Here is a 26098-nt window from a genome sequence, read left to right as displayed (position 1 = left end):
CATGTATTATACAGTCTATCGTAGCACCCAATCAATGTGTCATACAGACAGCAGAGAGGTGGATATTACAGCTGTGATCAAAAAAATATTTCCATAAAGATGCCGCTTGTCTTCAGTGTTGGGCCATAATACATCTGTGTAACATGTCCAATGCAAACCAACACTTAAACAAGTCAATAAAGTTCAGTCTGCTCAGAGTTTTATTGAAAGAGAAAAAAAATCAACTAACCCCTCAATTTCAGTGTTTTATCTTTAAATGCTTGTGAAGCTTTGGCTGCGTCTCTGTGTCTAATCAGCACTGCTTTTGATGCCAGTTTCTTTGTGATCTCCCTACTTTCTCTCCCCCTCCTCTTATATAATTTGATTTCAGGTTGACAGTATTAGCTCATGAATAGAAAGAATTTGAGTGAATTAGCGTTGCAACTGTAACCCTGTACTTATTCAGTTAGCTGTGTTCTGGCTAATTACATTTCTACCTCTCAGACCAAATGCCTGTTGACAGCCTGGGCACAGTAATGGCATTACTTTTAATGTTAATTTGTACGCATGAACAGTAGTGAAATATTAATACATTCACACACATGAAAACATGTAAATGAACACATATGTTACACACCCATAGAGTATGTGAGGGTATAGAGTTACAGACACATGTTAAAACAGAAACATGAGGTACACACACACAGGCACACACACACACACACAGGCACACACACACACACACACACACACACACACACACACACACACACACACACACACACACACAGCCGTTGTGTCTGCAAATGTCAAGTCAGCTAACTCTCCCACGGGGTTCAGTGTCGGATGAGATTCTGCTATTCTAGTGAACATTGAACACTTGGTGCTGTTGTGGTTTTGGATTTGTGTGTGTATAAGAAAAACAGACATAGAGAGGGAATGAGAGAGAAGTCGGAGAGAGTGAGGGAGAGAAAGAGAGAGACAGGGAGAGCTGTGATGAGATATGTTGCATAAGGGGGTGCAGTGGAGTGTGAAAGAGAACAGGTGGCTCCCGTTTCTGCCATCTAGCTTTATGTGCCATCTTCCCCATTGTGTGCTCTGTGTGTGTGTGTGTGTGTGTGTGTGTGTGTGTGTGTGTGTGTGTGTGTGTGTGTGTGTGTGTGAGTGTGTGTGTGTGTGTGTGTGAGTGTGTGTGTGTGTGTGTGTGTGTGTGTGTGTGTGTGTGTGTGTGTGTGTGTGTGTGTGTGAGTGTGTGTGTGTGTGTGTGTGTGTGTGAGAGTAAGTACATGTATGATAGAGAGTTGAATCCCACTTCTTTGGGATTGGGGATTTGTGCATACCCTGGGTGAATAACCCCAGATATGCATGTTTCCTTGTCCTGCTTCTGTCTTAATCTGTGTGTGTGTGTGTTTGTGTGTGTGTGTCTGTGCTTGTGACTGTTCTTTAGTGAGCAGGGTTCCGGTTGGTTTAGAAACAATTAGAACAAGCTGCAGGAGCTCGGAGAGATCGTTTTCCAAATGTCACCCAATTAACAATCTATACTGAACACACAGCTCTCTCTCTCTCATGCTCTGGGGTTGTCTTTCGCTCTTTCTTCAGTTCGATGATGAATTCCTAAAAATAAAGGGTATCTTCAAGGTTCTGATGTATGTCTTTTTTCTTTTTCCTCTCTGTTTTTCTCTCAGACCAGTCATCCAGGCCGGTGGTCAGGACACGGCAGCAGCAGCAGCAGTCTGGCTCAAAGGGACAGAAGAGCGGGTCGGGGAGTGGGGGGAGCACTCGGAGGGGACCCCTCTAACCAGTACCTCCCCCACCACCACTATCACCACCCACCTCTGCACAGCCGGCCTCCTGCCTCTGAACGACACTCTGCCAGGGAAGAGCGTCTGCGTTGCCAGGGGGCCTTGGCACAGTCCACAGCTCCCGGTCTGGCTCCAGGCTCCTCCATCCTGTCCTCTGCCACCACCTCAGTGTCAGCCTCACCTGCTCCTCCCGCTCAGCTTCAAGTTCCACACCCGGGCCCCAATCCAAATCAATGCACAGGCGCCGGTTCAGCAGCTGCTAATCACTCCTCAATTCCATCTCTGTCCTCCAGGCAGCCAGAAGGGGTGTCCTCTTCTTCTGAGTCCTTAACTCCAGGAGGAGGAGGAGGTGGAGCGAGTCAGTCAGGTGGGGTGAGAAGAGGAGGAGGAGAGCATCATCCACCGAGCCATATCCCTCGTGCAGTTGGGGCCAGCTCCTCATCAAGCCTCCTCAGCCTCGCAAGCAGAGGGAGCCCCTCTCCCAGCATCTCATCAACCGTCCAAGCCTCCCCTCCACCGCGTCCCCCGTCCTCTGTTTCCTCTTCCTCCTCCACATCGTCCACGTTTACAGGTCGTTTAGGACAACCGCCTCGAGGCCCTCTATCTCTACATAGCTACAGTCGTAAAAATGTCTTCCTTCAGCATTCCCTACACACTTCTGAGCTGCAGGCGCTGACGCAGAGAGACAGTTGAGGGAACACAAACATTTACACCATCCCAGCCATGTGCAGCCATATCGACTTAAGTGACAAAAGTGTTTGACCTTGAAGAAAAAACTGCTGCTTCTTTAGAACAACTTTCTTGTGTTTCACTATCCAAAATTCCCTCCAAGTCATCACCGGCACGTGCTTACAATCACACTTGTTTCTCTTCACAATCCAGACCGCTGCCCCTTTTTCCTGACATTTTGACCATGGATTTGCTCTCTTAAACACTCATACCCTGGGTCACACTAACACGCACACATGCACCAACACAAACACACACATATCAGGCTGAGGGTATGAAAAAGGCACTCACCCGTCTGTCAGAACTCCCACGTTGTGTCATGCTGACAGTTTAGATGTGCTTACGCCCACAGACGCACAAAGTGCACACAGACTCACAACCTTGCACACATGCTCACATACACAGATCTAGTAGTCACACACCACGCTCTGGTACACACACTCACACAGAGACATCATCTGTGATATCTCTGCCTCACAATCTGCACAAATAAGAGAGCGTTAAAAACTGAGTAAAGAGAATGAGTCATGTAATAGTGTGTGCACTGAAAGATATGTATTTTTTATTATTTTATTTAATCATTTATATCAGTTAAACCATGTGCTGCTTCAGGAACTATGGGACTGATCTTAATTTGCGCTCTATACTCCTACATTGCCAAATACTACATCAGATAACATTCCTCTATGTCCATTGACACAAATCCAGATTTTAAAAAAGTATTTAAATCTAGATTCATGAAACTTTTACTGCATGCTTTTAAAAGGTAAGGAAAATACAGGTGAGCATTTTGTACAACAAAAACATGGGACCTTGGCAGCTTTCTAAAGTCTTTTAATAATGTTTTCATGTCAGCTTTCACCTCACTTTGTCAAGAAGGGAATCAAGATAAGATAACCTGCCATTCCTACATTTACAACCTTCGTCTCACATAAATAATGCATCGGTTGTACTTTTGGCCTGATACTGAAACATTGTTTTTGTGGAAATACATTGCTGCAATATTATCCTCTATATATCAAAGAATCAATGTGTGTATGTGATATTAGAATAGAACAGTACAGGAGTCGAAAAAAAGAGTTGTATTACCTGCCATTGAAATGAATCACCTTCAATGACAAGATGACATGTAGAGAACTACTGTAGCACTACTGAAAACACACCTCGCAAAATCAAAACACATCGGACAATAAGACTGAGCAGAACAAGCATTATGTGTTTATACAGACTGGTATGAAAAAAAAATCTATGTTTGGAACGAAGCCTGTCGTATCTTGTTGAGGGCTTTGTATTGAACAGGAAAAAACTTACTGGTGCTTTGCTTCAATGACAGCATCAATATCCATTTTAAGAACTCAAAAGAAAAATGCTTCAAAAACTGGCATTACAGCAGGCTTGCACATTTTCTATAACAATTTTATGGAGGCAATCAAGTGAGTAGAGTCGGAGTCTGTTTCGGGAAGCAAGTGACAGAACAAATATTGCACGCAAAGTTGTCTTCTTGATGGAATAATGACAAAAACATGATTTTACAAGCCATCTCATTTGTGAAACATCAGTGCTGAGTTGTTGTTTTTTTTAATTTTCTGATATCAGTTTGTTTTCTGTTATCTGTCTGATCTTAAATGGCTGGTTATCTTTCAAAAACAAACCTGAAAACAGCATTTGGTACGGTACGGCAAGCGTTTTATGTTGTATTGGGCAGTAGGATGCACATTTTCTGAATGAGATTTACACGTATTGTAACTGCCGCGCTCTGCTGGGTCGTCACTCACACTTTGGTGAGGAAACGTGTCACATTTTAATAAGTGAGAAAAACCTGTATTTTTTTTCATCTATGAACATCCAGACAGCATTACAACCTGTCTATCCTGCCACTGTTGAATACATTTGCTCTGTTGAACTGAGTACACTGGTAAACAGACTCCTTTTTTTTCCCAAAAGGCTTTGCAGTAAACAAATCTTATTAGGTCATTCAGGAAGTGGGGGCCTGCCCTGTTGCTGTGTACAGGCTAGAAGTTTAGCGCTCCAGGCATCTACACAAAATGTTCTGGAGAAGTTGTTGACCTTGTATGTGTCTAAACGGCATCTGGCTGTAGGGAAGTTGTGTAAATTGGTGTGCGTGTGTGTTGTAATATACACCTCATGAGGCAAGGACCTGGTAAAGGTGAAGAAAAGCCTGGAGAAACACAGCTCTGCTCCCACCGGTGCCACTCTCCTTCTTTTAAGCCCTCTTTCTGTCCTCATTTCTTCCTGTACCTTATCTTCACCTCTCTGTAGTCTCTTTCAGCATCTCCTTATGCATCTCCCCCCTCTGTTTCCCAGAATCCCTCTCCTGTGCGTGCACTCCAGAGCTCCTTTTTTGTTTCTCTCCTATTTCTCAATCTGTTTCTTCCTCCCCTTCTCTGTCCCATGTCTCTGTATCTCTTTCCCCTTGCTTGTGTTGTCATACCGTATTTCTTATGCTGTGGCTCTCAGTCCTGGGTTCTGTAGTGCCGATGATTTTCATTCCAGCTGCCTAATCGGGGAATAATTTTACACCTGGTGAAGGCAATTAGGTACCTGGTAGGGAAGATAGGCCAGCAGTGATGGGGCTCCTGAGGACCTGGGCAGAGAACGGCAGCTGTAATGTGAACTAAACATTCCCTGCTTGATTTGTTTACAGGTGCCGGGTAACCAAGGATGGCCTCTGAGGGACTGCTAGTAACAACCTTTGTCAATAAATGCCACATAATGCACTTGACACCATGTGAAATGTCACAAAGGGAGCATTTGACCCTGTTTGCACTGCCCACTTAGATTTATCTTTTCTTTGCTGTGTCTGAAACAGCTGTGCTCAATTCAACTGTGTTTAAATTGGAAGAAAAAAAACAGAAAGGTTGGCTGCTGGTCATGTCACATATCTTCAAGGGAAAAGTCTTCTTTTGAGATGACAGATACATGTGACACTGAGGTCTTTTAAGGGCATTTTTCTACACAGATTTTGAATATCATTGCTGGAAAATAAGGGTCTGCAATCATGAAGCACTGACACCTCATAAACCTCAACTCCTCACTTTACTAAGAAGCCTGGTGTGCATTTAAGATGCTACATTTCAGTTTTGGGTGTTTTATTCATTGTTTTTTGCCTTATTTTTATTTATTGCCATAGACAGTTTCTTTAAAGTGTTGTGGCACTATCAAATAAAAATAGAAGTCATGTAATGACCATGATGGAAAAGACAATAATAATCATGGTCTTGTTGAATCACAGATTGACTCTCTTAACTTTGTTTTGCTCACTGTAATTAAGTTTTTCTTTCTTATTGCTGTAATAATGAAATTGAAATGTACAATTTGTAAATAAATTATCATTGCTGTTGATGTTTGTCTAAGAACACAGGCGCTTTGTAATCCTGTAATTGAACCTCTAGATAAGGGTTCTTGTCTGTTGTTTGTCGGCACACAACAGATAAAAACACCACAGAAGAAGATAAGATTTGGGGGAAATGCAGAGAGAGATGTGAGCTGTTACCAAAGCATTCCAGGCAATAGTTACAGTTCAGCAAACCTGATAAATTTGAAATGTAAAGGCAAGTTGACGAGCTCAACCTTTACTCCTCTTTGAAATCCAGCCTTTGCACTTTAACTATTTATGCTTGAGATGACTTTGAAAGACGTTACTTTGCATTTTTTCTGCCTGTGTTTGAAAAGTGGATGATGGTTGATGATAATCTGTTAAAGCTGCTTTTTCACATCAGTACAAAGTTTGTGTCAAAGCATATCAAACTTTTGGGTACAATCATACTGTGAGCCTGTAAATTCCTTTTCTGTCAGTATGTGAAGGGAAAACAACGACAAAAAATCTTACTCTATAGAGCTGTTTTTGCATTCTTTTGTCCTGTTTGACCCTTTTGAAAATACATCTGTTGAAAAAGAATTGTTTCATGGGCTCCTCTTTTCTCAAAAACCTCACAGTGTGTGTTTACCCAAAGTGTTTGTCTTCAGTTTGTGTCCAAGGTAGTTTTTTTTATCACCCTCACAGTTGTTTGTTCATATGAGAAATGTTTTATCTAAAGATTTTTTGTCCACTGTCTCCTTATTGTTGATACTTAATACAAATAAAATGGACGAAAAACTTTGAGCGGATATGTGGTCATGATTTGATATTTGATTCTCCCTCACTAAAAGCCTTTTCATCATAAAATAAGGTGTGCCTGTAAAATAACTGGGACGCATTGAAGCAGCAAGAATGAAAGATGGATTCTGCCACCAGAAAAAAAAAAGCTGTGTAATAAAGAAGTGAATCTATGGGGCCTCGGCTCCGTCTCTTAGGCTGGGTTGATCTCACTGTACAAATCTCTAAAGAAAAGCATGAATAATATCAAAGGGTAAAAGTGGAACGTACAACAAAGTCATGAATAAAATAATCTTAGGGGCCATCACACCGGAAGATTGAGAAAAACTTTTCCCCGCTGGAACATTCAAGTGGACTTATAAACAGCAAGAGTGCAGACAGAGGTAATTTTACCTCATTTGACATTAGCCTCCAACCTATTTGAGTGAGTTTTCATTTGGCAGTGACCATAAAGTATGGAAATATTTAGAAAATCAATTAAGTTAGAATGAGCCTGTGTGTATGCATGTGTGAGTGGGATGCAGACTTTGACTGTTTACCCCTTAGGGAGGACCCGTGCACGCTTCTCATTTCTGGACCCACTCAATTAGTGTTAGAGATGTTATGACTGGCTCACACACACACACACACACACACACACACACACACAAACACACACACACACACACTCATGCAGTGGATTAGAAAACCGCGGGTTTGATGTTAACTTAGCCTTCTGTAATTGATATGACTGGTCCTACGAAGGTCAACAAATAAGTAAACAAGACACTGATTAGCAGAGATGTAGAGTGCACAGAGATCATAAACAAGATGTTTTTACTGTGGACTCTCAGTAGGCTATGCAACTTGCATTTGTGTGAAGAAAAATGTGTTCTGGGGTGCCGTTGGCCTAGCAGTCTAAGCTCGCGCCCTATATACAGAGGCTATAGCTCTCATTGCAGAGGTTGCAGGTTTGATTCCAGGCTCGACCATTTACTGCACATCCTATAAAATAGTCTATTCTGATTCATACAGGCTTACCAGTATCACAGTTTCAACATGTAGATGTATTCTGCTTTTTAAAATTGTGTATATGTTAATACTGAATTCCATATCATTTGATTTGTCACACAAGCCATGTGAGCTTTAGCTTGTATGTAAGACATTTTTTTCTGCATTATCTGGCTTTTTTTTTTCTTTACATTAAGTGAAAAAGTTGAATAATTAAAAAGTCCCTAAAAAAAATAAGCATAAGGTTACGATGACGAGAAAACAACAACGAAAAACTGCAGCTTATATATTTCTACAGAGAATTCCCTTGACACAAGATCAGAGACAACAAGTGGATAGATTATTTAAGTTAGTTATTGAATCATTTGTTCCTTCCAGACTAATGGAAAAGGCATCTCTGATCCACACTCCAACTTAGTAGGTGGTCGTAATGCACCTTTAACGCTAGTTTCCAAACGCTATTAAACAAGAAGAAGAAGAAGATTTTAGATTTTAGGAAAACATTTTATTTCACAATAAAGCTAATCAGGCAAACAGTTAACAAAGAGTATTTCACACAGTTCACTCAGCCAAGACAATCATTAAAGGTCAACTCTTCCTGATTAGAGACCTCGCACAGAATGCCCAAACCCCCACCTCTGCAGGAACTCCCCCATGTTCCTGGTGGCTTTGTGGAAGCAAAACTCCAGCCTCAGTCTGGCCTTTATGTTGCACCTCCACAAAGCCACAGCATCAAGTTCAAGCCCAGACTGCAGTTTGACTCTACGAGTCAGGTAGATGGCCATTTTTGCCTCTCCAATTAAAAAGTTAAGATATTGGGTCTTGGATTTATTTGTTTTGCTTTACCTGAATCCACAGATAAGAATGGGATTTATGGCTGAATGCAGGGGTCTCTGTGACATTAATCTACATCTCTATGTGCTTTTTAAAGTCATTTATCTGGGTCCTTTAAATCACATTACCTACAGCTAACTGTTATCTGACCTACAGTAACCTCTGCATCCTCAGCCTCTGCTGCCTTCTGCTCTTTGTTTAAAGAAGGAAGAGATTTCCTCTGCATCTCCACCTGTGCTTATCAGGTAGAGTTTAGTGTCTAATAACTTCACCTGTGATATTGTGATAGTGACACTGTCAGCACTCTGTCATCAGATTCACACAGCTCTAAACTCTCCTGATGAACTTTAAAGAGGATGCTGCGTTGTTAAACATCACAACTTAAGTTAGCTAGCAAGAACAGGGCTAACCTACAATAATGAGGGATGGATAAAATCTTTAAACAGTGCAGAAGTTTGTTGAACTCATAACAATTCGTCTAATAAACACTTCAGCTACCGGTGTCACAGATCTACCTGTCGCCTGGTGTCTGTGTGTTATGGGTGTATTGATTCTATGGTACTGATATATCGATTCTCACACACGACTCATTTGCGTATCGATTACTCTAATAAAATATCGATACTAATTATTAAATGCAAAACAGAAGTGCATGTGTCACTTCTGATTCTTTTAGGGTAACTTACTCCACAGTTTTGTACCGAAGAGGCTGTTTTAAGCTTTCCGCTCAGAGAATTTAAGTAAAGTATGTGAATCATTTAAGTGTTTTTCTAAATTTATTTCATTGTTTAAAAAAAGGCCACCAAAGTATTTGCACATTAAAGTTGTTAAATGAACAGTATTTGTCATGGGAGTTGCATTTCAAGCGTTGCATTTTATTTTAATTTTTTATAAATCACTGAAAGTATTGATATTGATATCTGGTTTCGAATCAATTGCCAAAAAAGTATCCGGTATCGTATCGAATCATAAAAGTGTGTTATGCCCAGCGCTGTGTCTGTATTCACCTGCTGTCAGACACCATCTCATGCGGCGTCTTTTGGATCAAACCATCTACAGGGGGAGGAGGGGGGGTTTGGAGGTTTGAATATGAGGATCAAGAAGGGGGCTACTTGAAAAAGAAGTTGAGGGACACTCATTTGATTGACATCAACATGAAATAAGGGGATTGTCGGGAGAAATAACAATTCAGGAGTACAGCGGCAGAATAAGTTAAAAAGCGGTAGACTCTCGCCTAAATCTGGAGTGTTGGCAGGTCTGATTGAGAGGCCCACCTTTACTGAGAAACCGGCCTCCTCGCAACCGGTTTGGAAGAAAGTGGAAAATGTTTGGACATATTTGGACAAGACATGGTTTAACCCTAGGCTAGGTTCTGAATGGAGTTTTCTGAAATTAGGAACTGAAACCCGGCACGTAATTGGGCATCTGGCCGCCATGCAGGTTGAAGGTAGGCAGAGAAAATGAATCTTTCCTTTCACTCCAAAGTTAGATTTCTGTGTTTTACCCTATTATTTAACCTTTGGGTGTCTGTGGTAAATAAACGTCCCTTTGAATGAGGCCGTATAATGTTAGGAAAGTCTGCCTGACTGTCTAATGCAGTTATTTTTTCCAATAGCTCTCTGAAAAAGACTGCCATGTGAAGTTCTCTGCTCTCTTTATAGACCATCACTTTTCATGAGAAATAACATTACTTTTTAAAATTACTCTTAGCTTCATGTACGTTTTGCTATTCAAGCACCATACATAAAACAAGCATAGTAACTGGAGCACTGCTATAATCAGTGTTAATAACTCACACCTGTGCCGTTATTTTCAGCACGTGCTTTGTAAGAGTGAATTGGCTGTGTGGTCTAGTTCTATTGTTGGAGATATGAGCTTCAATATGTCACTCATGACTTTATTGTGAAATTAAGTGTTGTGTACGCTTTTATATATAATGCAAACCATGTAGTTGATGCCTGCATGTTCAGACTAATGTTGTAATGTATACTTTGTAAGATACTGATGAATAGGTATGATTGCATTGAAGCCCTATCAGTACATTTCTCATCAGGCTGTAAACATGTTTATTTCAGATTCATGAGTCTTTGTAGTGAACCGGATCTTGAGGAGCTGTTCCTTTCAAAGAGACGTTCAAAAGACTGGCTCTTTGGCTCATTGTTATATGTATTTATTTTTAAGAAGTCAACCTGGGGTAACTTGTTTTCAAGGAAACAATCACTGGTAGCAGTTATAAGATAAGATTTGGATCAGAATAATTCAAACTTACACATCACACCAACATATATATATATATATACTCTATTGGTGGGAATTATTCTGAAATATTGATTATAATTTAATTTGGCATTGTAAACATTCCAGAAGATGATGCCATATCCCCATACTTCCACAGTGAGATCACTATTTTTAATTTTCCCTCACCTAAAAAACTTTGTGGCACTATAAAAACTACGCAGGCTACAGATAACGTCCATGCAAAACAACTTTACTGTAAAATTTTAAGTAAAAAAAAAAACATTTTAAAAATACTGAAAAAATTACAATAAGAATAAATAAGAATAAATATATATGTATATAAAAAATATAAATAAAATTGTACTACCCCACCTGGTGTTTCTAAACCTGACCTACTTTACAAACAGCTCAGCTCCTTGACTCGAATCCACATCCAAACAATGGAAGCATAACAAAGTGTAGACAATAAGTGTGAACAAAAGACTCTTGGGGCACGCAGGTGACACTTGAAGGCAGCTTGGGCAATCTGCATATAAAAACGGCTCCCAAATGAACGGCTCGCAACTGCGAATCGGTTCTCATCGTTCACTTAAAAGAGCCGTTCAAAAGACTGACTTGTTCGTGAACGCCACATCTCTACTTGAGGTTGCTGCTTGGACAGCACTTGACCTAATTTCCCCACACTGCATCACTGCTAATCAGTGATCTGAAACAGCAAATAATGAGCCTTTTAAGAGCTTCATTTTGTATCAACATAAACCTTATGTCTCCTATTTGTCACCTGTTACTGAACATTATGTGCCAAAACTACCGAATTGAATCTGATTTTTCTTAAATGCCTGTGCTATACTCTGTCCAGCCCAGCCTGCAGCCTTAATGCGTGATCATTTGTGTCCCAACACCCATTTATTGGAAAACCCGAACTCTTGTTTATTTTGGACCAATATTGCGAATCAAAAGGGTGAAAAGAGGACAGAGGTAGAACAATCTGCACATACTTGAAATAGTCAGATCTCGTTCTTTCTCTTGTAACAACTTACAAATCAATAAGAGTTTCTGAAGCGCTGCCAGACCACTCAGTTAGATTGTCGCTTCTAGCTGTTGGCTTAGTGTGCTGTGACAGGCATGCTTCCCTTATGTCTGCAAGCCTGGAGTGAAGGGGTGAAGGAGGTGGGTGGTGTTAGTGTGTTACTGTGTGTGTGCGTGTGTGTGCGCGTCTCAAAACTGCTCTCATTTACTTGCATCTGCCGCTTTACAATTGTGGCTGAACTTAGGGAAACCATTTAGTCACTATGACACCTGATCATTGATGCCTCTAGTCCCAGAGAGAGAGAGAGAGAGAGAGAGAGAGAGAGAGAGAGAGAGAGAGAGAGAGAGAGAGAGAGAGAGAGAGAGAGAGAGAGAGAGAGAGAGAGAGAGAGAGAGAGAGAGAGAGAGAGAGAGAGAGAGAGAGAGAGAGAGAGAGAGAGAGAGAGAGAGAGAGAGAGAGAGAGAGAGAGAGAGAGAGAGAGAGAGAGAGAGAGAGTCGTCTCTCTGTGTCACTCTGCCATTTGTCAAAATCAGCATGGATGTGTTGGATCCATTTAGCTGTGTCCCCCATCTGTCTCTCTCTCTCTCTTCCTCTGCTCTGCCTCCCTCCGTATCTATCTCTCTGTCATTGTCCCTCTCTCCTCTTCCTCCCTCTCTTTTTATCTCTCTGAGCAAATCACTCTTGTTGTCCCCTCTAACTGTCCAAAGCAAACCTTATTATTGTATTGCATGGCCAAAAGGCTATTACATTGCTCATTTTGCAGCAAAGGCAGACAGGGGCTCTCAGCTCAGCATGCAGCCAGTCACTTTGGTACACACACCCGCCACCGTCTCTTGCCTGAAGTTACAGCAACTGCTCACAAACACACACACACCCTCAGCTCTTGCCAGCCTAGTTAAAGTCAGGCTCATTTCTGGTATGTCTAGCATTCTGCTCTAAAATAAGAGCTTAAATCAGACACAGCTCAAGCTAATGCAGGTGCTGAACAGCCACTTAGGCTGTGAAAAAGGGCCAAATGGAAATCATAACACGAGCAAGGTTTTTTTTATTCCCTCTTTCTTTAATAAGAGCAGAGAAGCATTTGAGAGTGGATGTGAAACATGTTATTCAGTGAGGGGATCCGGAGCAGACTTCTTGGCATGTGGGGACACTGATAAGCAGCGATTGCTTGGTTATTGAGATTACAGGTGAGCTGCAGAGGAGGTGGCAAACTGTTAAGGAGGTGGATTACTAATACCTCCGTTTAGATCAAAGTGAGGACTTCTAAAAAAATCCATGTTTTCCCTGCAGTGCGACTCATGCTGTTTCTCTCTGCCTAACGTGGTTTGATATCAGTGTGATGAGGTTGAACGTAGGTTATTGCAACAAAACAGAAAAGGTAAGGTGCAAGCTGGAATCACAAGTTTTGCTGCCCTTACTCTACTGATCATGCATTTACTTTATTGTTTTTGATTTGAAGTATCAGTGTCCTATTGGAATCTGTATTCATTTACAGATAGAACTGCACACAGTTTACCATTTAAAGAAAACTACTCCTCCTTTTTCTGTCTGATTCTTTAGTTTAAAGTTGGCATTGCATATTGTTTCAGCTAGTTTCTTTGGACTTTTCAGCCTCACCTCACAATGTCACTCGCCCCATATTTATTCAGCAGACATTTCACTTTAAGAGTTCTGTCTTATTTTTCTCTGCAGTTTGTCAGTGACTGACAGAAAGAGCTGCCCATCTGTGAGCTCTTGGCTAAGTTGTTTCCTGTATCGCAGGAGGATGTGAATAAATATGGAGGGCGATAATTTTGCTCTCAACATGTCTATTGTAGGCTTTGAAATTATACCGTTCGCATGAGTGTTCTTGGCTGTTTTTTTAATTGTGAAACCCAAAGCAGCACATCAATTTTGCAAGACAAAGTATGCTTCACTCAGCCAAGATCTCACAGATTAGTGAGGCATATGTTTCACAGAATGATGGCTAGATCTAAATAATAAGGTCTATAATGGAACTGATTACCTTTTATATACGATACAGAGTGGTGTGCAAGAGAATAATATTGTTACTTAAGGGAAATGTATTTGTGTAACTAATTGGGTCTTTGTTTTTGCCAAAGTTCCTACAGACATATTCCTCATATATTGAATTTACAGGGGGCGATGTTGGACTAGTGTTTTAGGAGCACACCCCATGTACAGAGGCTGTAGTCCTCGCTGCAGCGGTCATGGCCTTGACCATTTGCTGCATGTCTTCCCCCACTCTCTACTTGCGCTACGTCAACTCATGTCTCACTTAGCGGTAAGAAAACACCAAAACATTATCATAGTGAAAGTTAAAAACAAACATGAAATGTACGCGCAGGAGGCAAGCAGAACGGCAGGACGGGATTTGATTGGTTTCATATTTTGGCTCCATAAGGCAGGGATTGGTTGGTGTTTTCCCAGGTTTACTCCAGCTTTTTTTCACTCTTTTTTTAAGAACACATTATGTATTGATTGTCATCGGGACATAAAGATAATTTTAACCAGTATAACGAAAAGTGTATCTAAATCTGACTACCAACCCAAGCTTTAACACTGCTATGTTTGCATTGGATGGCTGTTCTCAGTTTGTCTTTGTATACTGTATCCATCCCTAACAAATGAACCATAGATAATAAATAAATAATCTCTTATCAGAAAAGTCTGTGAATAATGTATCACTGACAACTTTGTTAAAGATAACTGCATAAATTACAGCGGTTCTTCTTGGGAACATTATACATTTTTGGGAGTAGTTTTGGGAAGTATTTGCAATTCAAAATGTATATAAAGTTTATTTAAAGTTAATCGTTAGCACTCTTCCTGTCATTAAGGTAACTGACTCATTGGAAAGGAAGTGCAGCACTTAAAAGCTGCTGATTTACATTATGTGAAGCTCTTTCCTCGTTTCATAGATAAGTTAGTCAGATGTGAAGGGACAAAAAAAAGTCTTGACTCTGTTGAAAAAATTAAATAGCGTTTGTCAAAAACAATGGATCTAGAATATTTCTTAAAACACCAAAATGATGTGAGAATTAATCAGTAAACAGACAAGACAGTGCTCTCAGGATGATGTAAGCAAATACTGCTTGACATGATGCTTACATGACCTTTGCTCACCTAGCTGAAACACTTATCTGCAAAGTAAATTTTAGTTTTCTTTAACCTTATGTGAGACTGATAGTTTATCCCCACACCCATCGTTTATTATTGACCAACAGATGTTGCATTAATAATAACGCCATCAGGTTTAGTTTATGTAAAAGTCTTTCTGATTGGAGCTGACCAAAGAAGCTTCATCATCTTGACTAAATTCCCTCCCTTACAACATGTTTGATTTATTTTCTTGCAAGTAAACACTGTCAAGCTTTGCTCTATGTTAATTAAAATTGTATTTATGTTTAACAAATTGCCCTGAAATTGCCTTGGAATAGATGACAGTTTGTTGAAAAATCTCTTATTATTGTGCAGAAGTTGGCAGGGCTATTTTAAAAATCAGTTTGCTGTGTTTGGTTTACTGCTGAATGATTTGAAACGAGGCCACGTTTCTGCCCAACGAAGACGTAAAGTTTTGATATAATAATGATAAAAAGCTTATGCTGAATATCATCCACTTGCTCAAACCATATGAACTTACTCTGGCATGTCTCTCCCCTTATCCAAAATAACACACAACCTCTTTCCTGTGTTGGCCTGCTGATGGATGCATATGGAGCCACCAGCCGCTTGTTTTCACCTGCCAGTGGGGAGCTTCACTGAGAGGGGCGATGCATGCTGAGGTTCATGCTAACCTCCACGCATCACCCATTTGTGCATGAGCCACAAACATCTTCGGCGAGTCAATAGATCATTGATGAGGGCGTGATCCCTCATTGGCTTCTGACTCTTAAACACTGCCAGCTTTTGTTTGTTGGAACAAGATGGACGTTACAGCAGCTGCAAACTGAATGTTGATATCCGTATGGTGGGCGAGTGTTGTGCTCCTGAGCCCCCAGAGCTTCCCCGCAGAGAGGGATTTTTTTTTTATTGATTTTGGCAGGATTTTTATAACCTCATCCACACTTTTTTTTTTTACTTGTTGGTTTGTAGGCACACACACCCACTGAATGATCCCCCTGCAGGCGTTTTGCATTGTTAAAGTGCACTCACAAGCATTTTAGCTTCTTTACCAATCCTCCACCTCCCCTCGGCACTCAGTTTAGGCTCTGTGCTGGTTTGCATCATTCCTTTCATCGTGATTCACAGTTGTTGTGGCCCTGTCAGCCTAGGGTGTGTTCCTCCGCTCCCTCTCTGGCCCTGCGTGTGAAACCAGAGATTTCCCTGATATGGGTCGACTTCTTCACACAGAGGCGTCGCTTGACTCTCCACTGCTCTGCTGTCTTCCCAAATCCGCGGGAACACGTAACTGATTTCAGCTGGCATATTTAGAATGGGTTTTTTGTGTTTGAATCAGGCAGGTTCAGGAACAGTTGGCATAGTTTTTATGTGAACGTACTCCATGGTTCTCATGTTGCCCACTCAGTGTCTCTCTGCTCTTTGCTACCAGCCCGTACAACACAGGACAAATTTAGCCTGGGCTTTTACAGGAAGCAGATGGTAGGGTATTATGTTGACGATACTGTTAGCCATTGATGACTCTTCCAGGCGGCCCACTCGGCATCCCTGCTCTTTCCCTCCTCCACCGAGACTCAAAATATTAAACATAATGGGCCATTTTTGGCCTCTAAGAGGGATTTGGCACACTGAAAAGCTTCATTTCTCCACCATTCTCTTTCATTCCTTCCTCTTGCCCTCTACCTCATCAGCACCCCACTCTCTCTTGCTCTTCTAGTTGGCATAATTAATATAAACCAATCAACGTAGTCCAACTGCTCTCACTTTTGTCTGTGATATTGTGTGATTTCCATCTACAGGAGTTTTCTGTAAACAACCAAAGATATATTTACCAAAAGAGAGAGGTAATGGAATCCAAAGTCCTGGTTCAAAAAGTCATAACTTTAACTTCCCCGGCCTCAAAGGAGACAGTGTTGAAGACTTAAATGAAAAGTCCATCTTTCAGTTCATTTTCAAAACGGAAAACGTTTGAAGACTCAAAGTAGAAATATAACCGGCCCTTGAGCAGGTAGTAAAAGCAGGTTTCAAGGCACATTCAATCTTCGTGACAGAGAGCAACAATCAACTTACTTTACCATACGCTCATGAAAGGAATAATTATATATTACTATTGAAAACTGCATGAATGTGCAGAACTGCTTTCTTTCCTAGATACAATGGAGTTGCACTGGCTAAATATTGCTGTAGAATTTAAAAGTGATATTCTTCTGTGCACATGGCTTAACTAAAGCGAATGTCTTTCAGTCACCCGGGACTTCCACCAGATCTGTGTCCGGTCTGTCTCTGATACTCTGCGGTCCGGCTCCTTGCTCTCTCGTCTGTCAACACCCATGGTTGTGTTTTCAGAATGCAGCACGGAGCAGGACCGCAGGACAGCTGAAGTCATGTGACTGAGGTTTTCCTGCAATAGTTACTGCATTAATGAATATCCAACGCCTCTGCTCATCCATGTTGTCTTAATCGTCTCCTGAAAACCTCTGACCCGTTGACTCCAGGCGTGGAGTGATGACGGTTTGTTGTCATGTTGTTGTCGTAGTTAAGTGAAAAACAATCTGGCGAAAACACTTTGTTCTATAATGAAAATTAAACGGGTGTTTTAATCATGGACTGTATAAAACATGGACGTAGTATCCGTGACGTCACCCATCTGTTTCTGAAGCGCTGTTTTGAGGCCAATCATCTGTGGCAGCTGCTGTCGAGCGATTGTGACGTAAAGAGGCGGGCTTTGAGCCTCCTAGCCAACAGCTACAGAGTTCGCTCCTGTCAGACAAGTCAGCTGTGCCTCTCATTGGAAGACTCGTAATCTTAATCTACGAAATTGCTGCGTAAGAAAAAAAATTCCCCCCCCTCACACAGTGAGTGCCGGTCGAGAAATGATCTATCCACACTACACTCGTCTCTTTGAACCAGGCTGTAAACATGTTTATTTATGCTGTAATGATCGGGTTTTTTGAATCGGTGTGTATGTGGTTTCCGCTACTTCCGGAGTCAGCCTCAAGCGGATTCTAGATGAACTGCAGTTTTTTAGCACTTCCGCATTGGACTCATATTTTTAGACCGGAGGTTGCCTGTTTGTTTTAATATGTTTTAGTGCCTCACTTCCTGTCCTGCTTGATCTAAATCTGTTGAAATGTATGCGTTGTGCCCTGGCATCCGGCAAAAATAGAAGTCTTGTGTATCTGACCTGATCCGGAGGGCTCCGACCTACCAGACCAAGGACGCAGTGGGAACGTAACAGAGCAAATCCAGTGGAGGTTAACACTAGTGGTGGGCGATATATATCGCCTAAGATAGTATCGTAAATGTTGCTTTAACGATGTGCAATTTTACATAGACGGCAAATTAGAGCTGCATGAAAGTCCCCAAGGCACCCCTTTCGCCCTCTCTGAAAGTCCTCATTCGCCGAATAACTACCTCCAGAAGCCAATCAGCAGACAGGATTCAGCCATGTGACTCAGTGGCAACAAAACACAGCATGGTCTCACATGGAGGAAATATGCAGGAGTCTCCCGTCTCAGCGGATGATTTAATGGCGAGACGTGGGTCCACGTCCCTAGCTTAGCTGCGCGACAGGTCTCCGCTTTTTATAGAGGATTAATACGCAACTGCTTCCAACAACGACACGAAGGTTGACAACTTTAAACAGGACATTTCACAACTTTAGATACAAAGCAACATCAGAGCCGTCTGGGCTTTTCTGCAGCTGGACTCGGGCGTGTCCAGAACTTTTTGACTGGGGTGGCCCAACTGAGGCGCTCACATAGGCAGGGGTGGCCAGCGCATTTACAAATAAATAACATTTACCCATTCTGTCTTCACAACCTACTTTCATTAAAGTATTAAACAGGTGACTTAAAAAAAATAACATGACAAAGTGGCATAAATCTTCTAAGCATAATTCGTTAAGGTCTTAAAAAAGATGTGTTTTCAAAGTCAAATTTGAGGGCACTAATAAAGAAATCTACTGTCAGCCTTTTAACTCGTCCCAAATTATAGATTTTAACAGAAACCCCACCTCTGACAAGGGGAACAGGCAATCATAGTTTAGGATTTTGGAGTGGCCCCTGGGGTGGCCAACTGGATGTGTCCACAGAGAACATTTTTATGAGCCTGATCGTTTATAATCAGTGTTAATGTACCCGTATTCTATACTGTCTGTTATATGCATTTTGTAGTTGTAGAAAATATTATATAAGGGGTAAAAAATGTATTTTGCATTGTTTTTTACGTAAGAAAAATAATGTTTTTTTGTATTGATTAATCGATAATTGATCGTTGACATTTCAAAAATCAAACACGGAAAATGCTTAAAATGTACATCCCTAGCTTGAACATAACTTGAAATTGGTCACTGTTAAATATTGTAATAGAATATTGTTGGGCAATGTTTTCCAGAAGATGGATGAAGCACTTTAAAAAAAACAAGAGCTGTTGTTCTGAAATGCTGTGTCTATTCACAGATGTCCTGTAAGCAAGTAGAATTTTACAGCATTTTTTGTGGGATAGTCTGATTATCATTATCGAAAAATAAAAAATAAAAAAATCGAGATATATTTATTTGCCCATATCGCCCACCCCTAGTTTACACATTGACGAGAATAGAAATCAGATCCAGTGCCGTGACGGATCAGAGACGGACCGGACACTGATCAGGTGGCTGTCACAGTAGATATATGTGATTCAGAGTGATGTACCATAATATTCAATCACTGGTATTTGTGTTCCTCTGTAATATAAAGCATGAAGATGACACACATAGTTGTCATGATTCAGCTTTATTGAATTTAGAACTGCAGCCTAGAGTGTGAATGAAAGTGATTTATATGTAGCATTTTATACAGTATCAACACTCTGGACAGTTCATTAAACCAAAATAAAAACAATCAGGAATACCCTTAGCTGATCTGTCAATTTTGCAAAATATTCTGGAAAATGTTATATCTCTATTTTTTATTGATCATGTAAAGACTACAACAAAAAGAGTAAGAAGTTACTGTCTGTGTATCCACTGATGGACTGTGAGAACGTGGTGGTGTAGAGGAAACAGACAGATGGGGATTTTAGGAAGATACATTTGATGATAACAGAAAACAAACACTACATGCCCCTGTAGTTAACAAGGGAAATGTGCTACATTAAGATTATGATGATAATGCCTTTGCATCAGGAACAGATGGGTTTATGTGTTTGGATTTCAAACAGTATAACTGTTTGATAAACCCACTAATAGAAATGTTGCGTAGACTTATGTCAAAGTCTTTTTGGCGAGCATGTTTTGCAGTTTAATCTGTGTGTGGTGCATGAAGTGTGTGTGTACATTAGTCTGTGCGGTGTCTGTGTACACGTCTTGCGGAGTGCTCTGCAGCTGCAGCAGCTCTGTCAGGGGACCACAACAGGGACAGCAGGCTCATTTGCTGCATGATTATCGACGGGGTTGTTGCCACTGAGAGGCAAGGCCGCCTACGTACACACTTGCACACTTTCAAACACGCTGCACACACTGCTTCTTGTTTAAGCCAATTATGCAGGCCAGTAACCTGCCATATGGCTTTGGATAGTTCAGAAGCTGTCGTTGTGTAGATTGTGCGCGTGTGTGTGTGTGTGTGTGTGTGTGTGTGAATGGTGTCATTATAACATAAAGTCAGTTCAAGCCTGAGGCCACAAAGCAGATGACAAAAGAAGATAAAGCTTTACCAGCTGCAATCTCACCAGTTAAAATAAATAGATATTAATCACTAGGGGTGGGCGATATGAGCAAATAAATATATCTTAGTTATTTTTTTCAATTTCACGATAACGATAATATGAGGATATCTTACAAAAAATCCTGTAAAACTCTACATGCTAAGAGGGGTTTGTATAGACACGGCATTTGAGAACAACAGCTCTTGTTTTTTTCTAAAAAGTGCTTCATCCATCTTCTGCAAAACATTGCCCAACAATATTCTATTGCAATATTTAACACTGACCAATTTCAAGTTATGTCCAAGTAAGGATGTACATTTTAAGCATTTTCCGTGATTGATTTTTGGAAATGTTAACAATCAATTATCGATTAATCAATATAAAAAAAACCCCATTATTATTCTTATCTCAAAAACAATGCCAAATACGTTTTTTCCCCCTAAATTATATTTTCTACAGCAGCAAAATGTATATAACAGACGGTATTGAATACCGTCAGACTCACAGTGTCCAGTTTGCAGGTCTACTCGTTCTTATTGAGAAAAATACATGTGTATTCGATCAGGAGTAAGCCGGGTGCGCAACCGGGTCATAATCAGTCCAGCTGCAGAAAAGCCCAGACGGCTCTGATGTTGCTGCTCTGCAAACATAGAACACTTGCAATTCTCAACCGTCTGTTGGCTTTGTATCCAAAGGTGGGGAAATGTCCTGTTTAAAGTTATCAACCTTCGTGTCGTTGTTGGCAGCAGTTGTGTATTGATTCTCTGTAAAAAGCAGAGACCTGACACGCAGCCGCAGCCCCCTGCTGAGCGTCTCCGCTGTGCAAAACACCTTTAACAGCTGATTCACATCGAAACATACTTTAAACTTAAACCAAATAGACAGACAATACCAAGTATTGTCACTTTTCGGCATATCTTACACACAACGTTTTTCTGACCGATGTCAGTCTAGTCAAAAACCAAACCATTTCCAGGCTAGGGACGTGGACCCACGTCTGGCTGTTAAATCCTCCCCTGAGATTGGAGACTCCTGCATATTTCCTCCATGTGAGACCATGCTGTGTTTTGGTTGCCACTGAGTCACATGGCTGAATCCTGTCTGCTGATTGGCTTCTGAAGGACGCATTCAGCAAATGAGGACTTTCAGAGAGGGGTGTCTTGGGGACTTTCATGCAGCTCTCATTTGCCGTCTATGCGCGTCCGTTTGTTTTCTTTCGAGACAGTAATACTCGATAATGTGAAATTGCACATCGTGAAAGCAACATTTACGATACTATCGTAGCGATAAATATCGCCCACCACTATTAATCACTCTATCACTCAGTTCATTTTTAAGTTGATTTCATTGTTTCATAGTTTTGAAGTAAGGATGGATTACAAGGAGGGATTACCACAGACAGAGAAGCTGATGGACAGAGATCAAACTAAGTCACACACATCGAAGAGGCCTGATTAGAATAACCATCTTTCAGTCCAGAGGAGTATTGTCAGTGCCACCTCAGTAATACATTATGGATTAATGGATTGGAAAGTTCACATAGCCGTGCTGCAAAGTCACAGAGAGACACTGTAGCTCTGCTGAGTTAGGAGAAGGGAAATTTGATTTGTTGTCGGAAATAATATGAAAAATTGCGGCTACAACCTTCGGTGAACAATAAGAAACTTAACAACAGAAAACAGTTGATATAACAGGGGTCAGCACAATGTCTTGTTGAAGTATTGATTGATTTATATTAAAAGTTTGTCTCTGATCTACATTTTTAAATTCTCTAAAAAAAATTCTAGAGCTAAATGCGTCACCTTTGGTCTCAAAAAAGATACTCTCTCTTGTTGTGTCATGAAACTGACAATATCTGAATCAAATGTTTCAAACAGCAGTCTCCATTTTTAATCAATGCCCATGCATGAGTTCTAACATAGGGCTCCTGAATAGGAGCCTATCCTCTGGTAGCTGTGAGGAGAGTCTGTGAAATTCTTTAAGATGATGGACTACCCACTTTTTTTCCCTTTCTTTTGGAGGTGTTGAAAAGAGGACCAAGCCTCGGGCCTGAGAAGACCACTGAGAGATGAGAAAATCCCCAACACCTGCTTAAACCTATTGCACGCACACACACACAAACACACACACACAAACACTCACAAAACATACACACCCTTACAAACTCATGCACATTGATACACCAAACTTAAAACGAGTGAGAACCTCAGGCTCTTGTGTTTCTGCTTTGATGTGTGTAAAACAGAGTGGGGCTTGTGTGCGTGTCTATGTGTGTTTATGTGGTTGAGTAGTCTTGTGTCCTTTTGATATAGTTGTTTTCAAGGTTTGCTCTGAAAATTCAAGTTGATCTTTGCTTTTCACATTTGATGACAGCTGCAGTGGTTATATGAATGTCTGATTGAAGACTGATTATGTTTTATCTTACAGGGAAGAGGTTCCTTCAGCCATGAGTTTTTGCCATAAGGTGTTATTAAACGAAGGTCTCTGAGAAGACATAATTCAATCTTCACTTAATCTTTTATCAATATTAGAAATCGGGAGCCGTACATTTATTCACAGTTCTAAAAAGCTCATTCAGAATGTTACTGCAGACACTTTTCTGGTAATCTTCTCCTCATAAATTTCCATACTTAAAAGAGAACAATAGGCCATGAGGTTTTGGCATAAAAGTGTGAAGAAGTCTTCCTCTCGCTGTCTGTTTGTTCTTCTTGTCATCTCACTCCTACTCAGCTCGTCCCAGTCAAGTCAAACTCAATTGTGCTTTCGTCTTTCACAGTGGCGTTGTCACAATACCAACATTTTGACTTCAACAATGATACCAAGTGTAATATAACGACACTTGATACTGAAATGATACTTGAAACTGAAACAATACTGGTTTAATACTTGATACCTAATAGATAAGAAGCAGGATGTCTACAAGGAGTAGTCCTGTTTGGAATTCATAGTTTATTAACTTACCCACACTGCACGGTGCCACAGCTCCAAAATCAACAAACCATGATTGTTCCAACAGCCCAGTTCCTCTTCAATGTTTCTAAAGCAATTTTTTGTAGTTACCCAGGAGCATGATGTTCTCTATCGGCATTGCCTTTTTCACAAACGGCAACCCTCCGGTCTCAAACTATGAAGCCCGTACAGAAGTGTTATAAACTGCAAGTCATCGAGAATCCGCTTGAGGCTGTCTGCAGAAACACCGGAAACCACGTACACACCAATTCAAAAAAGACGAACTTTGCAGGAATAATAAACATGTTGACAGCCTGGTTCAAAAACGGCTTGGCTCTACGTAGTTAATCTCTCTATCCTCACACACTATACGGGGGATGAATTTATGTCTAACTTGACAGTTCAGAAAATATTAAGATTACAAGTTTTTGCCCAAATAAGGACATGACTGACTTGACTTCCGGACGGGTACACATAGCTGTTAGCTAGGAGGCTCAAACTGCCTGTTTGAGTTCCGTATTTCCAATTTGTTGGCCGCCATCAATTGGCTTCAAAACAGCGCTCAGGAACAGATGGGTGACATCACGGATACTACGTCCATTATTTATATAGTTTATATGTTTTTTTCACTGGCTGCGTTCTATGACGCTAGAGCCAACATTAAGGAAGTAACGCTATCTGCCTATCATAGGCCTGCCATGTTATTTGAGATGCAGGGTGGTTCTGATATTGACATTGATGTCTAACATCCAATTAGCAGGCTATCTTATATGCAAACCTGTTGTGTTTTTTAATGCATGGCACTGTTTTGTGGAATTTGGTAAGTCAGTAGGTTCAGTATCAGTCAGCTCTGTATGCAAAGTTGTCCCACAGGAGTCTCAGACAGCTGGTTCTGTTCACCAGGTGGTGAACAGAACCAGCTGTCTGGTTCTGCAGATGGCGTTGTCATTGGTATAGTGGACGTGAAGCAGAGGTATTCCTTTTCTCTCCCTCAAGTGAAGTGAAGTGGAGGCTCACGCTGTATAAACGTGAATGACTGAGAGGCACACGACTCCCGGAGCAGTGACAGTTCGACATGCCTTCATTGATGATACTTCCCCCATGTGGAGATGCAGGTAGCAATGTTTCATCCTCTCGGTCCGGAAAATGCTGCTTGCATCCAAACCACATCGAAGCATTTTACCTAAATAAAATACAGAACATTGAGGAATTCTAATACCGTACCGTTTGAAATGGATAGTACTGAAAAAGTTTATATACCAAACGTTTGGTATACAATGCAAGATCCTATATTTTGCACCAGGAGTACATAGTCATAAAATCACCTTATTACAATTTTGATTCATACAGTGCCATATTGTCAATATTGAGGATCAGATTTCAATCAATCAATCAATCAATCAATCAATCAATTAGTCAATCAGTCAATCAGTCAATCAATCAATCAATCAAGCTTTATTTAAATAGAACCTTTCATACAAATCAAATGCAACACAAAGTGCTTTACAGTGATTGAAAAACAAGAAAGAAGCAGAAATAAAACAATGGCAAGACATGTTAGGGGAAAACAACAATAGTAATAATAAAAATAATAATAAAATAAAAGATTAAAATAACATAAAATAAAAGAGACTAATGCACACCAACAATAAAACATGTGTAAGTCAAATAAGTTAAAGCATCAAAATCAAGAATACAAATAGTTAAAATAAATAGATTTAAAAAGGGTAAGGATAAGAGTTGAAAATAAAACTAAGGCTAAAAATATCAATAAAACTGAGTAGATAAATAAAATAAATAAATGAATGAATGGATAAATAAATAAAAATAGAATAAGATAACAGTAATGTAAGTACATCTAAAGATACTTACATGTCAGAGTATCAGGTTCATTACAAGACAGAATAGCTTTAAAGGGTTTATATATCTTTGCTTCTCATGTTGCCACTGTCAATGAATTATTGCTATAAGGCCTCTCTTTTATGTGATATAACACTAATATATTTTTTTTCTGGAGTCTGCTTTTGTCGTTAATCCTACCACGTATCATTTGCTCAGCCGTATCTTGCTTCATTATGTTGTTTGTACATACTTGTCTTGTAAAAACAACCTATTGGTTTGACTTTGTGCAGTACAGTACATTGATGTTTTCAAGTTAATTCCAGCATTGAGCTTCTTTTACTTCTCATGTCATGTACTTAGGCATGTTGTAGAAAAACAGGAAGCAAATGTCACTCACGGTTTGTTTAAGGGAGGAATCTTGTTGACAACTCAAACTCATACAAGGTTGATTTTACAATTAGTAAGCTCAAAACCTTTGATTAAAGGGCAGAATTGATGTTGCCTGCTGTTTCTGGATGCACCATTCAAATTGAGCATCTCCTTGCTGGCTGAAGAGGTAAAACAGCAATTGCAGAGTAAGCCAGAAATTGGGGTGACGAGGGGGAGCGGCACTAGCAAGAACAAAACAGGAAATTAAAAAATTAACGAGATGTGAGAAAGCGATACTAGGACAGAGGGGGCAAATCAGAAATCCTTCTCTCCATATGGTCAGAGTGGAGCAACGTTGGGTACTGATGACGAGCTGCATAGCTGTCTCACTCATCAAACCCACAAGTGTAAATG

At 40.5% G+C, this 26098-nt stretch overlaps 2 protein-coding genes across 2 annotated transcripts in view; both read left to right on the top strand.

Moving 5' to 3' along the window:
• Nucleotides 1–6429, top strand: part of ccser1 (coiled-coil serine-rich protein 1) — a 178793-nt gene extending 172364 nt beyond the window's left edge. The window contains 1 exon segment of the mRNA XM_034692672.1: nt 1665–6429. Coding sequence (XP_034548563.1) covers nt 1665–2474 — 810 coding nt within the window. The 3' untranslated portion in view covers nt 2475–6429.
• A 3147-nt stretch (nt 6430–9576) lies between these two features.
• The window catches only part of grid2 (glutamate receptor, ionotropic, delta 2), a 631726-nt gene continuing 615204 nt past the window's right edge, over nt 9577–26098 (top strand). The window contains 1 exon segment of the mRNA XM_034691895.1: nt 9577–9898. Within this exon segment, the coding sequence (XP_034547786.1) occupies nt 9886–9898 (13 nt within the window). The 5' untranslated portion in view covers nt 9577–9885.

This window comes from Notolabrus celidotus, chromosome 9 (assembly GCF_009762535.1).
Source record: "Notolabrus celidotus isolate fNotCel1 chromosome 9, fNotCel1.pri, whole genome shotgun sequence".
Taxonomy (NCBI): Eukaryota; Metazoa; Chordata; class Actinopteri; order Labriformes; family Labridae; genus Notolabrus; species Notolabrus celidotus.
This window is presented reverse-complemented; position numbering and strand designations above follow the sequence as displayed.